General features: G+C 43.5%; 1 protein-coding gene across 2 annotated transcripts in view; it reads left to right on the forward strand.

The window, feature by feature from the left end:
- Positions 1-18,181, forward strand: part of LOC132468927 (gamma-aminobutyric acid receptor subunit gamma-3) — a 72,694-nt gene that overhangs the window by 21,234 nt on the left and 33,279 nt on the right. For both annotated transcript variants that reach the window (XM_060066760.1, XM_060066761.1), the window contains exon 3: positions 113-180. In XM_060066760.1, coding sequence (XP_059922743.1) covers positions 113-180 — 68 coding nt within the window. The remainder of the gene's footprint in view (positions 1-112; positions 181-18,181) is intronic.

The following is an 18,181-nucleotide window of genomic DNA, read 5'->3' on the forward strand; positions in this document are numbered from 1 at the left end:
ACACACACACACACACACACACACACACACACACACACACACACACTCACGGACACACTTTCGTAAAAATACCCGCTCAGATTCTTCAAATCTTTTTGTGTTCTTGTTGCAGTAAAGCCGACCGTCATCGGTGTGGACATCTTTGTGAACAGCATTGGCCCCGTGTCCTCCATCGACATGGTAAGTTGAAGGTAGCCCTACGAAGATGAACTATCTGCACCAACCACACACACACACCCTCCCCACACACACACACACACACACACACACACACAAACACAAACACTATCTCCTTTCTGGAGATTCTAGCTGATACACGAAGAACTGAACTTTTATTTTTTTCATTTGCACTCCTTGTGTTGATGTCCTTTAAGTGTGACTTTAGACGTTCCCCATTGGTTTCAATTTGAAAAATGGGTGTAAAGCAGTGCAGTTATCAGACTGGCATTAAAAGATATAACAGGAACACTCCAAGTATTATCACTCCGCCTCAGGGATAATCTGCATAGGGCCACGGGAGGGAGGGTGTGCGTGCGTGTGTGGGTGTGTGGGTGTCTAGTCCCAGCTCACAGGATACCTGGGAGTCCGAGCGGGGCTTAAGCCCACTGTATGACGGAGAGGAGGAGAGGGAGAGGAGAGGGAGAGAGTATGTGAGGAGAGTAAGGAGTAGAAAGAGAGATGGAGACAAATTATAGGAGATACAGAGAAAGGAGGAGAGAGAGGAGGAGGCAGAAAGAGGGAGAAAGAAACAGAGTTAGAGGGAGAAAAACAAGGGAGGGGAAAGAGATCAGAGAGGAGGAGGAGAGCTTAGGGTGGATGTATCCTAAAAGATATCCAGAGGAAATAAAGTAACAGAAACCTGCAAGAGGGAGAGAGAGAAAAAGAAAGTCATTAAACCTTAAGAACACAGATACTAAGGGCCTTATTTTAACGGTCTGAAACGCAAGTGCGAAGCGCCAAACGCAAGTAGCTTTGTGGCCGGTTCTATGGCGATGTTGCTATTTTACCGGCAGATAAATGACTCTTGCGCCCGGCGCAAGAGTCTGGGCGTAACTCTTGCGTAACTCTGGGCGTAACGTGCAATAAACCAATGAGAGTGCTATCTCCCATCCCCTTTAAGAGCCATGAGCGCATTTGAATCTGAAGATTTCATATTTTGACAGCGCGCTTGCAGTCTCCGATGATGAGACAGATGCATGACCACATGAATTTCAAACTTCAAATGGCTCAGTTTATGGCCAAATAATATGGCATATTCACACATGGGATAGCTTTTTCTTCCACAACTTCAGAAATACTGAGTCCTCAAATAAATTTCAGCAAAGAAACTTAAAGGTGCCATGACATGCTATTTTATGGATGCTTTAATATAGGTATTAGTGGGCCACTAACACAGTATTGAAAGACGTTCCCGAAATTCAGCCGTGGTGCAGAGTTACAGCCACTCCGAGCCAGTCGCACATTGAGCTTCCCCCAACTGCGCTGTTTTGGTGTCTGTAGCTAATGCAAATGAGGAGGAGCGAGGCGGGTCAAGGAGGAGGGTAGGGGTGTGGCCCTGAGCAGCTTGCAGCCACGGTACCATGCCCTCTGTTTACAGTGGATGTATCGCAATGGCGAGGCGCACACAGCCTTTAGCCGTGTTCTGTAAATATTCTAGAACACACGGGAGTCGTGGAGCTCTATATCTAAATAATATCATATAGCCTACATAGATATCTATATCATATAATATATATTATCACGGCCAAAAGCTGTGTGAGCCAATATTATGAATCTCAAACGACCGCGTTGGGTTCTCCGACGTTCCTGGTTCTTCCACGTCCACATCAATGTGAAGTAGACTGAACTGCGACAAGGAGGAGAAAGGGATTGTTGCCGGGCAGCGCTTAGGCAACTCCGCCTCTTGCAGCGCCGAGGCGGTGGTCCCTCGGCAGCGGGAAGCGGGGCTCAAGCGGGAGACATTCGCGGCCAACAATCCCTTTCTCCTCCATGTCGTGGTTCATGTTCTTTAGGGAGTCAAAGCCAAAGTTCCTTTCCCCCAATTCATTCTCAACCATGGCTCAGATAACCCCCACTACGAGTCTCGTTGTAGAAATACCAGAGACGAGAGTCCGACGTGTTATGCGCCATAACACCAAAAGCAGAACGGTTATCCAAATAACAAGGTGTACAACACTTGCGTTACAGTCCTGGAGCTCTATATCTAAATAATATCATATAATACATAGATATCTATATCATATAATACATATTATCACGGCCAAAAGCTGTGTGCGCCTCCAGACGATATTATGAATCACAAACGACTTTGTCGGGTTCTGCGACATCTCTGGTTCTTCCACTTTCACATCAATCTGAAGTAGACTGAACCGCGCACTGCTGCTGCCGGCTGCCCGCTGCCGGCTGCCCGCTGCCGGCTGCCGGCTGCCCGCTGCCGGCTGCCCGCTGCCGGGCGGTGGTGCTTCGCGGCGGTGGTGCCTCGCGGCAACCGGCGGCATGTTGCAGTTCATGTACTTCAGGGAGACAAAGCCAAAGTTCCTTTCCCCCAATTCCTTCTCAACCATGGCTGAGATAACCCCCACTACAGTCTTACAAGAGACGTCAAAGAACCGACAAGAAACACTTGCGTTACAGTGTGTATTCACACACACACACACACATGTGGCGCTCGCACGGTCGTGTCTCATTGGCGGGCCAAGTCTCTGGGCGGGCCAGGCAGAGTAAGGGGAGGAGCTTACTGCAGTGTGACGACATAAGAACCACATTCCAAATCAGCGCGCTTGAGCCTCCGTTTTTTTCAAAGGCAAGCAGAACACCTAGTTCTCGTTTTACACCGAACGCAAGTTTTAGCCACTTGGGGACCATAGGCAGGCTAGGGGAACTCATACTTATGTTAAAAAACCTCATAAAGTGAGATTTTCATGCCATGGCACCTTTAACACACATAAGATATGCATAACTGTGGTTCTATTTAATGATCTACGCGATATACTAACAAACATCGTTTCTTACCAGTATTGTATGAATTATCGTTATCGACTTGTGTTCCTAATATGCATGTGTCCCCCCATTAATATACATTGCCATGGACTGTATTATTCGTTACGTGTTTAGTTTGCGTGTGTTTAAACAGATGGACGCACACACGCGCGCGCGCATTCATTAATTATTTTACACATACACACAGGCACGCCCGCATTCATTCATTAATTTAAACACTCACTCAACATTTCATGTTTTCTCACGATCAAATACTCATCAATCCTAAAAGTTATGGGCTTGTACACGTCTGTGTAGATGCATTGAATAAAAGTACAACTTATTACCGATGTATTAGCTGTTCTCTCCCAAATAAATTACCAAGAATGTGTGGCTAGGTAGATGAGAGAAGCAAAGTGCATGCGCGAGGTGCACAAGCAACATTATGCATGCGCCCTTAAAATAGCATTTGAACAATGCGCCACTGACTTTAAACCTGGTTTGTGGCTGAATTGTTTTCTGAAACTGCAAAATAGCACCAGGGAACGTTTGCGCCAGAACACGCCTCCTCCTTCTGCCGAACCACCCCTTGGGGCCCAAGATCATTCCTTAATTTACCGACGCGACGCGGTGAAGGGAAAAAGACACGTTCGTCAGTGTAGAAAGTCAATTACTGCAAGATAGGGCCCTATGTGTGGAGTTTATCAGTGTGTCTGGTTTTAGAAAAATACTGCAGTGACTATTATTTCATTCAGAGAGCTACTGTAGTGTCTCGTTCATAGAGTGTTGCGTTGACTAAACTCCCATTCAGAGAAATATTCTGGTGACTAAACTCTCAGGGAGATACTGCGATGAGTATAAACCCTCATTCAGAGAGCTACTGTAATGAGTTTACACTCTCATTCAGAGAGATAAAGTGGTTATTATATGCATTCAAAGAAAGAAGTTGTGACGATCATTTAGAGATGTGGGGACTTTACTCATTCAGAGAGATATTATGGGGACTATACTCTCATTCAGAGAGCTGTAGTAACTGTTCTCATTCAGAGAGAGAGCTGTAGTGACTGCTCTCATTCAGAGAGAGCTGTAGTGACTGTTCTCATTCAGAGAGCTGTAGTGACTGTTCTCATTCAGAGAGAGATCTGTAGTAACTGTTCTCATTCAGAGAGAGAGCTGTAGTGACTGTTCTCATTCAGAGAGAGAGCTGTAGTGACTGTTCTCATTCAGAGAGCTGTAGTGACTGTTCTCATTCAGAGAGAGAGAGCTGTAGTGACTGTTCTCATTCAGAGAGCTGTAGTGACTGTTCTCATTCAGAGAGAGAGAGCTGTAGTGACTGTTCTCATTCAGAGAGCTGTAGTGACTGTTCTCATTCAGAGAGAGAGAGCTGTAGTGACTGTTCTCATTCAGAGAGCTGTAGTGACTGTTCTCATTCAGAGAGCTGTAGTGACTGTTCTCATTCAGAGAGAGCTGTAGTGACTGTTCTCATTCAGAGAGAGAGCTGTAGTGACTGTTCTCATTCAGAGAGCTGTAGTGACTGTTCTCATTCAGAGAGAACTGTAGTGACTGTTCTCATTCAGAGAGCTGTAGTGACTGTTCTCATTCAGAGAGAGAGAGATCTGTAGTGACTGTTCTCATTCAGAGAGAGAGATATGTAGTGACTGTTCTCATTCAGAGAGAGAGAGCTGTAGTGACTGTTCTAATTCAGAGAGAGATCTGTCATGACTGTTCTCATCCAGAGAGCTGTAGTGATTTCTATCTTTCAGAGAGAGAGAGCTGTAGTGACTGTTCTCATTCAGAGAGCTGTAGTGACTGTTCTCATTTAGAGAGAGCTCTAGTGACTGTTCTCATTCAGAGAAAGAGCTGTAGTGACTGTTCTCATTCAGAGAGCTGTAGTGACTGTTCTCATTCAGAGAGAGAGATCTGTAGTGACTGTTCTCATTCAGAGAGCTGTAGTGACTGTTCTCATTCAGAGAGAGAGAGCTGTAGTGACTGTTCTCATTCAGAGAGCTGTAGTGACTGTTCTCATTCAGAGAGAGAGAGCTGTAGTGACTGTTCTCATTCAGAGAGCTGTAGTGACTGTTCTCATTCAGAGAGAGCTGTAGTGACTCTTCTCATTCAGAGAGAGAGAGCTGTAGTGACTGCTCTCATTCAGATAGAGAGCTGTAGTGACTGCTCTCCTTCAGAGAGCAATTTGGTGACTATAATTTAATTCTGAGAGATTTGGTGACTTAACTCTTATTCAGACGGATAATGTGGTAAACATCATGCCATTCAAAGATATGTGGTGACTATACTCTCATTAAGAGAAATCTGGTGACTAAACTCATACAGAGAAAGAGATCTAGTGACGATACTCTCATTCAGAAAGATACTGGGGTGACAATGATGTCATTCAGAGAGAGATAGCCTGTAGAGACTAGATCGGCTGAAGGTGTAGTCCGGAGACAATGAGAATGAGACATAGACATTATAATCAATGAGGAAACGAGAGAGCATGATTCAGGAAGGTCATGAAAACGTCTACGATTTAGGGAAGAACAGATAAACTGTACTTTATTAATCCCAGACAGGGTGTCACCGCCGAAATTAAGAAAAGACCAGAATTGATGTTATTGTTTATAATGTCAAGTAACGTGTTGAGTAGTAGTGAAGTTTGGTTTCCTCTAAAACTTTTCTTATCTCAGTTTATACATGGCCTCCGCAAACGTCCATACTGATATTGATTGGAGGCTGTGGCCTCCACTTGTAAATCGCTTTGTGAAAGTGTCAAGCATCAAACTGTATTTGACTCTGTGTACATAATTGTACGTAATTATGAGCCGACAGCAGAGAAGTCATGATGGGGCTCGCGAATCTCTCTGATAATAAGGAAAAATAACTTGACTTTAGCTAACACTAAAACACTGTAAATAACATTTAACAACATTATCATCACTTACAATCTGCCCAAAAGGATCAAACCAAACAAACAGCAGCCATAAACCCCTGCTGGGACACAAAGCAATGAATAAAATTACATTTAAATAAATTAAGAGACAAAAGAGAAGTGGGAAGACAAAGGGCCAAGTGGCATCGTTGGCCCGGGGCCCAGGTGGCGATGGAGAGCAGGGCACCGCCTGCCGGTGAGTCTGGTGATGAAACACCTGACACAGACACACACACACACACATGCACAGACACACAAACACACACACACACACAAAAGCCCATCTCTACATGGACTCCATCCAATGCAGTCAACCATATCGTCTGTTTGGCGTTGCGCTCTACAGATAGAGAGACACTCCCCTGCTTATCTCTTCCTTTGTCTTGATGTCGCTGACTGGCTGCCATGGTCCAAGGGGCCAGGGGGGGCCATGTTGGCTCCGCAACATCGTCACGATGGACAAAGTACATTTCAAAAGGCTAATTATTTTTGTACAGTGTGAATGCAATTAGAAGGTAAATTAGCACGTGAATAGGTGGTAATTATGCTACACGCATGTGATTAAGTGGCACCGTGCCGCAATTAACGTACCCGTATATATATGTTTTGGGAGGACGTGGCTCGCTGTAGTCCAAACACAGCCCAAGGATTCTAGCTGCCTTACATTAAATTGGACCAGGCAGCATTTGAATGACCGAGGTCCATAGTCTTCCTGCAGGGTTAGGGTAAGAGTCCTTAAGCTAGATGAGTCCTTATCCCTACCTTCTCCCTAATGACTGTATGAATATATCTGAATGAATGCAAGCCCCTTTAAAGCATCCCTTAAAAAATACTAATCGTAAAATGAGTAATCTGTACGTGTACATCCATGCAAGGTGTGACTTAATGTGCTTGAGGTAGCATACGTAGAATATTCAGAAAGGTTAACATACAATTTAACGTGTGGTTATAACTTTGTGTCGCCGCCATCTTGAAATATATTTTTAGAAGTCGATGATGGATCAAAAGTCGTCCTTCCCGTTAATTGACTATTTCTCCTCCACAATCCATCCCGAGCCTCAGCATCAGACGCTCCAGAGACCACACGGAGGGGAACGTCACGGCGATGAAAGAGAGAGACGGCTCCCCCTTGACGCTCCATTCCTATTACTCTGTATTGATCTCCAATTGGCTTCCATGGGCAACCCTTTGTAATCAAGGAATTTAGCTAAGCCATGGTGAGGTGCATTCACTCACTCTCTCTCTCTCTCTGAGATGGAGAGAGAGAAAGAGAGTGAGGGAGAAAGTGAGGGAGAGAAAAAGACCAGTCAGAAAGAGAGACAAAGACAGACAGAGACAGAGAATAAGAGGGACGGAAAGAGTCTATGTTGAATTGACAGAAATATAAACGAAAGTGCGATCGAGATATTATGCTCCCCAAGAAATGACATTCATAGCAATGAATTTCCTTCTGAATGAAGGTCTGGCAATAAACCCGCTGATAGTCGGCCTCCACACTAATGGCGGGGCCTACACGATGTGGCATGCAGCTTCTGGGACAACTTTCATTAGTTTTATCACTGGTGGTGCACCAGTGCTCGACTACCGGACGGTAACGCGGGCCGGAATTAACACATGCTTCCATCCCCATGGACATCAGACGCTTTGGAGTCCTCTCTATGAATAATCTCACATGTTTTATAAGGGACTAATAAAACCCTTATCATGTTCATTAATATTAATGATAATAATAAAAAATGATAATAAATAATTACGCCCCGCAAGATCATAAGCTCTGGTTGCCAGCACCTAATAATAATAATACAAATAATAATAATAATAATATTGTTCTGTTTATATATATTATATATGTAATAGGGCTGTACGGTATGGACTCAAATGTATATCACGGTATGATTTGAGGAATAGACGGTAACGGTATTATATCACGGTATGTTCATTTTATCTTCTGATTTCGATATAAATGCCTCTGAAGGGGTAAAATACTGGAAAGGCAGCAAAACCTAATTTTTTTTTTTTTAAATCTTTTCTCAAGTTACTTCCATCTCTGAAAAACACTAATGTTTAATAGTAAGGATTTGTTTCTCCACTTGCTTGCGGACCTTGCCGTATAGTTTTGGCATCTCAATTTGGCTGAAGTGTGTGCGGGCAGGTAACGCGTACCTGGGATCGAGTGTTTTGACCATCTCTTTAAAGCCCTTTCTATCGACATTTTGAAAGGGAACCATGTCCTTAGACAGGTAAACAGTGACAACGTTTGTCATCTCGTTCCACCACTGGCATTTTGTTGTAAGGACTGGCTTTCAAAATGCCTGCGGAAACAATGTCTGATTGCAGAGACGGCTTCACGCTACCAGCGTCTGTCTCGTACGTTGTGGAATGAGAGCTCGTGAAGGGACTATTGCGCAAGCACGCAGGAGTGATTGCATACTCAATCTGTCCCTGGGAAAAGTAACGTGGTGCCGAATTGAAAAAGGAACTATGTTTCGTTACCATATTTTCAGTAGTTGCTCGTAACTTTACTTTTGCATGAAAAAGTAGTTAGGGAACTGTATTAACGCATTACTTACTTTGTTACGCGTTACACACAACATTGTCTACCGGTCACACCGGTCCCGAGGTAACGTCAAAATCCATACCGTAGCGCAAATTCACACCGGTATACCTTCAGCACCGTTTATACCGTACACCCCTAATATGTAATATATATTTATTATACTGTTTTCTGCTCCGATGCTTTGTGTGTGAATGAAAAAAAAGAAGACCTTTGTTCGTATTTGTATCGCAGGTCAATTGTGTCACAGGTACTCAAAAAAAACCTGCCAACAACAAACGAAACCCAGCCGTGGCAGCAGCGCGAGGTGTACAGATGAATCTCTACGACCTAATGAAGTAGTCAGCATGCCTTCCACATAATGGCACTCTGGGTAATAGCGTTATCAAAACATCTCACTGAGATGCTAATATGCAGCAGGGAAAAAAAATAAATCGCTTAATCACCATGTAAAGAAGTCTCGCTGCATCATTTCCCCCTCTACAAAAACAACAGCCCTGTGGGGATGAATCGGACAGCCGCCTTCATCCATTTGGGCTGAACACTCTTGCAGGAGGGTTGATGGAATGGCAGGCGATATATAGACGTCTGTCAACTTACTTTTATTCTATTGTTTGGATTGCAGACAAGACCGTAGAAAAATCTTGGATGATTGTCGCCTGCCAGACGACAAGTTGATGTACTGCCAACCGCAAACAATATAAATACCAAAAATTCCAAAAGCGTTTAAATAGAGGCTAGTAGGTCAAGTTATATGGAAGACCTAGCAATAATAAGTAGGTAAACAAGTATTGATGGCGTTCTACAGATCTGAAACTTTCTACATTGAACACAGTTTTTATTTTGTAGTAGAGTGAGTCCATGGAAGTGCGGTTAATGGCGTGTGAAATAGCCGAAATAGATATCGATGGTGGCGTGTAGCGAGAGGAGATGAATGTCAGAGTCTATGCAGCATGATTAAAGAACAAGCCATCCATTGAGTTTCCTGCCGAAACATGTCGGATAACACACCGACATGTCATGCCGATTGGGCGAGAGTTCTGCATGTAATCAGGGTTAGTTTGGTCTCAACGCCAACAAGGGATATCAGAATTAAACGGTCGACAGGTGGTTTCCTCGACAGGAAGATGGTTATCAACAGAGAAGGGTGAGTGGCGTCTGGGGCCGGACCCGCTCTGACCGCTCTGCTTTGATACTGACCTGGCCGGACTTCAATAGTGGATTGCTAACGGAAGGCTTGACTCCCCGCTTTGCCTTACAAATGACGTTACTAACTAACCAGACAACGCACCCTGTGGAGCACATATAATGGCAAGTGGTCGGGGGCGCTGATGGCGACGCGGTGAGGCAATTTTCGACGGAAGGCTGGTATAAGACGTTTAAATGCAAAGTCTGAGCGTTTGATTGTAACTATCGCCCGAAGGTCTCCATGACAACAGAGGTCAGGGGGAACCCTGTCACAGAAACACATTATCTCGATGAAAAGGGATTAATTACGACACTGGGTTTTGTATTCTCTGGGCTGCGGCGGCTGTGTATTTATCGATTTGGGTCTCTTTCGCTCCCGAGAACTCTTTGAAATTCAGCATCCATTGACTCCCAGCTCAGGTGAATTCCCCAGGGTGGGAATGCTTCATGCTGGACGGGAGAGGGAGAGGAGAAAGCCGTATGGCGTAAAAAACCCTGAAAAGCTTTTGTAAGGGTAGCACAGAGACCCGCCACTAGTCAGGGGCATGGGAATACAAATGGCTTTGCTTTCAGGCCATTTCCACAGCAGCTATGTTACAGATAAGTGTGTGACAGAGCAATTTCTTACGTAGAAATTGAAAGGAGGAGGAAAGTACAAACATGTGTGTGACACATGGCGTGATTATAGCGTGACGGTGCCTGATAGCAAAAGTGCCGACCAATCGAAGGAACTCAGTGGCCACTTAGAAGGCAAGGGACAGTACTGATGAACAAGGAGGGCGGAGGGTTCACCTTTGAAAACTTGGAATCTGATATTCTGTATATCAACTACCGCATAGAACGTCAGTCTTTGATACATTCATCTAGACAGAACATGTCTATCCTAGTTGAAGTCAAGGAGCATGTCATTTAATATTCTTTGGGGATTTCAATTTCTTAAATAAATACACAAAGTGATCACAAAGATCTTAAAACTCTTGTTTTCAACTGGCCTCATCAGTGTACCTTATTAACATAATTTAGTGTAAAATAAATGCATTCAAATTAATCTGCTGATTAATAACTTGTTCTTGTTTTTTTAAAGTATCGATCTTTGGGTATTTAGAAAAGCATAATCTAAATTGAATGTGTTTATTATCACTGGATGGATAGCTGTGTCTGATAAAGGAAGAGCTTCTTTAAAGTGTAAGTGAACCCCCTGTTTCAGCCTGAAATTGACCACTTAGAGATAACAGAAAATGCTTTTTGAGCGGAGAGTTCTCGGTAAGAGCGGGGCTCTTTATCCCATGGTTACATCTCAACTTTGGGATACTTTTTTAGAACCGTCGTTTTGTAAGAGTGTTATATAATGAGTGATGTTGTTTGTGAACTGCACAACAAACCTAGGCAATATACTTCCAAAAGGTCACAGAAGCTTAACCCTCTCTAGAAATAAGCTGCTGCCTAAACAGAGCTCCACACAACCACACACTGATCCACACACACTGTGGCGTTATGCTACAAGTGTCCTAGAGGCTTATCCCTCTCTTTGACATGGCAATCAACATCAACCGCTGCACAGGCGGAGCTTCACACGTCCACACACACACAACGGGTCAGTATCCCTGGATCTGGACAATAAAGTGCTCCAGAAAAAAGGCTCTTCGACGTCAAGAACGGCAAGAAGAATGTTGCGTTCGGGGGAAAGTGGAATGTTGGTTGGGACTTGCAAAAACTGGCAAAAACTGAGACTGGCAAAACACTGGCAAAGAGACCCAACACAGAGAACAAACATAGGAATTTACTCACAATTTTCTTAAAATTAAAGTTTTTTTTAGCAAGAGGGGGAAAATCGTGTGGATTACTATGTTGATGATCATCAAAGACATTAACCACGTTTAAACCCCGAAAACTGAATTGGGTTCACTGCTCTGACAGATCACTTGGGGAGATGGGTTTCCTCCGCTCTAATGAAACCATCCTGTGCTCCAGCACTCTGTTTAATGTGGCCGCGCTCGCTCGGGTTCCACGGCGTCATCGGGGCCGAGAGAGGGAGGCTTCGCTGGAGCTGGCCGTGCTCGCTGGCATTTTGACAACACCGCAGCCGCCGTCAGCAGAAAAGCTAGGGGATCCGTCAGCATAATACCAGGCCTTGGTGAAAACGGCTCATCGGGTTGTCATCAGCGTCGCATCAGCTTGCCGTTATGTTCCTATTGCTAGTCTGTACACTGTCCGGTTGTCTAGTTTTGAAACTAGGTTGCGCAGCAGTACAAACTTTTTTTTGTAGCTACACCCATTTTAAATTGCATGCTACAATTGTTCTCCGCCTCACTCAGAAGTGACTTTGGACAAAAGGCGTCTGCTAATTGAAAATGAAAGGAAAATCGACCTCCACAAGGCACGTGTATATTTGTTTGTTTGGACGAAGACAATCTGAGACGCCGCGACACAGGCAGTGGAGCAGCGTCCGTTAGTCATGAAGGACGATATGTTACCCAGCCGAATGCAAAAGCTGACGAAACGCTCGTTAAACTCGACGTGCGTCTGCTCCGGTGGAGCCGAGGAGTCGGGGTGGTCATGGTGGGCACCGGAGAACGGAGGGGGGGGGGGTCTCCTCCATCTCTCCAGAGGCGGTGGTTCCTGCTAGGTGCTCCACCATTAGTGGCTGTGTCCGCACTCTGACACACTGTGCTCATCTCGTCTCTCAGCACCGCAGTCCTTGCCTGCACATGACAGCCCCCTCTGATGAGGTTCAGAAATAACATGACGACCGCGTGTGGGATTAGTATTCACCACCAGGCCGAGGGCTGGGAGCGAGCCATTGGAAAGCGGATGTGCATACTAGCAAACATTTTGTCTCCTTGCAGGGCGCTTTAATGGAAGAGAATTAAATGAATCAATCATTCACGATTCACTCGGTTACCACACTGCTCAGCGATAGCAGAATGTTGGTTTCTTGTGTGTGAGAGAGATATGTGGTTCAGGTCCTTCTTGCTCTAAACATGAATGAACAGCAGACTTCCAAGTTTTTTGTGGTCAGATAGCCATCACGGTTTTTTATCCTCCAGAGCAAATCAATAAAAGTAAATGTGTTTTTTAGGATGATAAGACTAGGAAAGGCGGAAGAAGACAACAAATCTTTCTGTGACATTTATTGGCACCTAAAATCATGTGTAGGTGTTTGGAGGAATCCATGCATACAACAGGATGTCAAAACCATAGACAACCTGACACAAACATCTCGGCTTAATAATACACTACCCACCGTATATTTTATACCCCAGTCAATTTCCATATTCAAGCATTTGTGTCACTTTCGTACTTTTCATATCAGATGTAAATGCATACTATGTGAAATCTTTTCTTGATTTCACATAGTCGTCGCCTGACTGCATATTGGTGTTTATAAAATATTTTTACTTTATTTCTATTGCCTACTTTTTCTCATCTCTTTTTTGTCATCTTCGAGCAGAGCAATTGCAACAGTAACAATTTAATAAAGTAGCACTATGAATCTGAACCATCCCCAGATGAAGGGCTGAGGCAAACAGATGAGAAGCAGAACAGCGTCAACTCTCTCTCTCTCCGTTTGGCGTTACAAATAGTTCCCAGTTTGGCACCAGGGAGTTTCCCTCACAAATCAAAGGGAAGGGCGGCCCTGATCACCGCCCTCAGCAGCGTATTGTTAAAGAGAATTATTACCCAGCCTTATTTATTTATTTCCATTCTGACAGGCAATTAGTTTATCTTGGAAAAATAAATAAACACAAAATGACACATGATGAAAAAAGGTATTTCGCCTACCGTTGTCCGTGCGTCTGAGCACCAATTTAAAGTCAGAACGCGGTGACAAACGGACGGTGAGCATCTTGGTGTGTCTTACACCACAGGAGCCTGTCCTCCCGGGGGAGGGCAGATAGGGGTCCATTATTTCCCATTTAGCCCACCCTTTCATCCGAAGAGACTGGCAGTCACTTCAGATACATGTCCTGGGGTTTACCTTGCTCAGGGATGTCTACCGGTAGGCTGTAGACATTGGGAATGGAACCCGCTGTGACATCGATGACAGTAATTACAGACAAGGATCTGTAACTGGAAATTCTGATCTGAAAACCATTTACCACACACACACACACACGCGCGCGCGCACGCACACACACACACACAAATATTTTGGAGAAAGCTGGAAACTATGAATTAAATCCGTGGTTTGACATTAACAATTGTATTTACATTACAACAAATGTCTGGGAAATACAGGTGTAACCCATATGGAATATAGGGCTACTAAACCCTTGATTATTTAAAGATGCAATTGCATGAGTTCTCCAGTAGGGCGCGCTCAACATGATTCCAGTAACAGGAAATTGCATGTGAGCACCCCGTTTCGAGGGGGTCACCTTGAACCGTAACCCAGGAGCAGTGCATACTTCCGCAATCCACCAGTGCTCAGAGGCCAAGCCTGGTATTGCAGCTGTTTAAGCTGGCTGTGGACGGGCGTCCGTCATTTCATGTGGCCCAGAAGTAGATATCGCCGTCCACTCCAATACAAGTGGGGAACAGGAATGTGTCTCCGCAAAAAATGTCTGGATATCAATCAAAGGCTCATAATTACCTTCATGCCATGTCCTAAAAAAATTTAAGTTTTTTCTTTTCAAAACGCCACCTCAAGCGTTTCATTAGCCGTTATCTCGCTGGGGAAGAGGGGTGTGCAGCTGAAAGGAGTCGTAGTGAAACAAATCCAAGAGGGCCTAGTTCAGTGCTCCGTTAACGTGTCCGATTTTTGGACTGGTTCATCTGCTGCTCAATAACTCTCACGGTCCTCTGCTTGCGATCATTGTGATTCATCATGTATTGATCCATTTATTCAAAAGATCCAAAGACAATGTGGTATTGGCATATATATTCCAGAATTTGATAAAGGATATGGATATAGAGTGGGTGACTTTATCAGTATACTCAATCGAGATGGCCACAATAATAACCGCTCTTAGATGGGTTGTAGATACTAAACCTCTTAGATCAGTGATATGTACTGATTCTATGGCAGTACTACAACGTTTTATAACAGATAATTCAATACGTGAAGATTTGGTGATAGAGGTAAAGCATCTTCTTTTAAATATTATAAGCCTTGGTTTAGTTATTCAGTTCTGTTGGATTCCAGCCCACCATGGAATATATGGCAATGAATTTGCTGATAAATTAGCTAAAAGATACTAACCTAATTAGAAGAATTTAACCTTAAGTATATATATATATATTTTTTTTTTTATTTATTCATTTCTTTTGTTATTTTGTTTATTTTGTTTCGTTAGTTTGGTTTTTTCTTTGAATTTATTTTTATGATTTAAAGTATCATTTGCCAACGTCCTTGTCACACACTCCTGTGTAGTAGTCCAGTAGCTGGCGGTATATGGGGAAAAACTATGATCTGCCACTAAACAAGAAGAAGAAGAAGATCTCTGCATCCGGTACGTCACGGACTAGGCCACGTGTCTTGGCCCCATAACGCGGAAGCAAATCGCTCCTGTATGTTACCCTGCGCCACTGAGCAGTTTGTATAGGAATTAATGGGCGGCCATTTTCCAGTCCGTGGTCCATCCTTTATTATGTCCATGACCGTAACACTGGAAAGACGTTAGAGAGGTATTAAGCACAACAGAGAATCTCCCGGTATAAAACGCCATATATTAATATTTCTACCTTGATTAATTCAGTCATAAATATTTCCATGGTATTAATGAGGTGTTGTTTTATTAGGATCTGATCATTGAAAATACAGGAAACTACCGTGAATTATATTGTTCACTTGAATCTCCGGTGAGTGTTGCACATGCCAATGCTAATGTATTGTTGCTTAGTACTAAAGAGAACAAATACTATAAATGCTGTTTGAGTTCAGATACCTTTTTATTTATACTTTTGTGTTCATGGTGTCATTTTAAAATCTGTTTAATGAATCGCTAATGCGATCGCTAATCGTTAGCTACATGTTAAGCGCTAGCTGCTAATCGTTCATACCAGGCTAATTGTATGCTAATGCTAGCGAAAGTCAATCACTATGCTAAGGACGCATCTTGGTAGAGCAGCACAGACATGATGATGAAACCTTAAAGGAGCAATGCGTTTATTTTGATGTTACCGAAGGACATTGTTTTGCATACTTAACCCACTTTAAGTGTGATTGAATTCATTTCATTGACTGTAGTGCACTTGTTAGATAAGTTTAAGAATAATTTCATTCAATTTAATGGTTAAAACATAAATATGTATACAAATAATTTAAATTACAAATGTTAAGCTAGAAACATGGTTTAAAAAGATAAATAATTAATTGTTTGATTAAATACTGCGACATATTGTAATTCAAGATTAGTATTTCATTCTTTGTGGTTTAAATACTAATTGTTCTAATAGGTGACAATTCATTTCATTATATTTATAAATATAACCTTGGTTTTTGGTTATACATTGTAATATAGATGTGTCAAATCCCATGTTTGATATAGAATAGTACCAGATAACTTACAATTCTGCACTATTTGTGCAGGTTGGTTTTTTTGTTTGATCGAAGGGAGATTGCATCTACGATGGCGAGCTTTGCCCAATAGAACTGTGGATGGTTTGGATACGGCGTGGCCAGCCGTGAACACCGCCATAGAAGACCATTGTGAAGATCCATTCATAACCCTGCGTTCACACCAAAAGATGCATTTGCTGCCCAAACGCGTTGTCGCCGAAGTTTTGCGGCGCAAAAGTTTTGCGGCGCAGCAAAGGTTTTGACGCGCAGCAAAAGTTTTGCGGCGCAGCAAAGGTTTTGACGCGCAGCAAAAGTTTTGCGGCGCAGCAAAGGTTTTGACGCGCAGCAAAAGTTTTGCTGCGCCGGTGTTTTGCAGCGCGGGAAGTTTCGCGGCACGGCAAGTTTTGCCCGCGGTGCTTCTGAATTCATTCACAACCATGGCCGACATTACGAGCATTGCATGTCTTTACCTGTTGTGGAAGAGGGAGAGACGTCGGAATGCCCGTCGTTTATGGGTTCATGAGACCATTCGGAGCCTGGAAGGCTGGTGCTGCCTGGCACCCAACTGGGTTTTCTTTGGGGTTGTTATTCTAGCCCTTTAGCTTACTCATAGTTTAGTTTAACTGTAAACACAACTACACTACAAAATGCTGATTTGTGGGGTTTTTCGAGTTACTAAATAAATGTAACGGTAGTGAACTCTAGGTCACTCCAAGGGAGTAACACTGATTGGCTGTTACGGCATGTCACTCAGTGGCAACGCCTCAGTGGCAACGCTGTTGAACGCTGATTGGCTGTCACCACGCGTTTGCTGCCGAAAAGTTGAAATATTTCAACTCGAGCAGCATTTGACACGCCGCAAAATACGTGAACGCGCCCGCTGCCCCTGCCGGGCACGGGCGTGCTGCGCTGCAAATCAGATTTTGCCGCGCCGCAAATCAAATTTTGCTGCCGGTTTTCTCGGCAGCAAGTGCTGCGGCAGCAAAGCAGCAACACGTCTCTACATTCACTTTGAATGGGATGGTTCTGCGCGGCAACTTTTTGCATCTTTTGGTGTGAACGCAGGGTAACAGATAAGATAGAAATAGATACACACTAACCCACCCGGGTAGTAGTAAGAGAAACACACATATCCGGATATCCCCCCCCTTGAACTCGACATTCCTCGACCGAACAACTCCTTTTCCAAGGAGTACTGTAGCTGGGGAATCCAGCTACCAAGGACTTATTATTTTGATTTTGTTTGTTTGTTTGTTATTTTCACAAGCTTTATTTTGTACCAAATGTAAATGTTTTATGATGAAAGGCATTAAAATAGCTCATCTATTCAACCAACACCAACTCCCTTCGTGAGTCATCAGTGTTTAACTTCTTTAAGGACCTAGAGTGATGCTAGCATCCTATCTGCCCCTTCCGGCTAAGACCACGGGTGCTACACAAGCATCTTAGTCAAGGAATTTTTTTGATAATTAGTTCTGTTGCTCAGCACCATTTTATAACATTTAATTCTATATTTTGAATTTCCTCCTGACCCCTGCTGATCTGTTGTCCCACCTAGCAGCGGTGCTGCTAATCACTGGATTTAAACCACGGCTTTGATTGTGAGGTTGACATTCAGATCCACTGATGAAATTCGAAGTGCCACTCTTGGCACAAAATGGTAATTAGCACTGTTTAATGTTGGGAAAGACCGTGTTGTTCTGGAATCAGAGGATCTGTCCAAGGAGAGACACACAACTCCTATGAGACATAAACCTTTTAAGATATATTTTTTCAAATCAACTTCACACTCATGTGCCGACCTTGCCATGCTCCCAATTCTATTTTTGAACTATTTTCAGCACTACCTGTGTTTGATCTAGTTTTTGAAGTTGTTTATTTTTCTCTTTCATTGTGTAAATTGGTATGCTACTGGAGAAGTATTAATTCCTTAGGGTATCTATCCATCTGTTTTATTTGAAATTAGGCATTCTTCAATTTAGCTGTATTCACAGTTCTGAGTAGAGATGTTTGTTCTACGTCTGTTCTGAGA

Source organism: Gadus macrocephalus, chromosome 12 (assembly GCF_031168955.1).
Source record: "Gadus macrocephalus chromosome 12, ASM3116895v1".
In the NCBI taxonomy this organism is placed as follows: domain Eukaryota; kingdom Metazoa; phylum Chordata; class Actinopteri; order Gadiformes; family Gadidae; genus Gadus; species Gadus macrocephalus.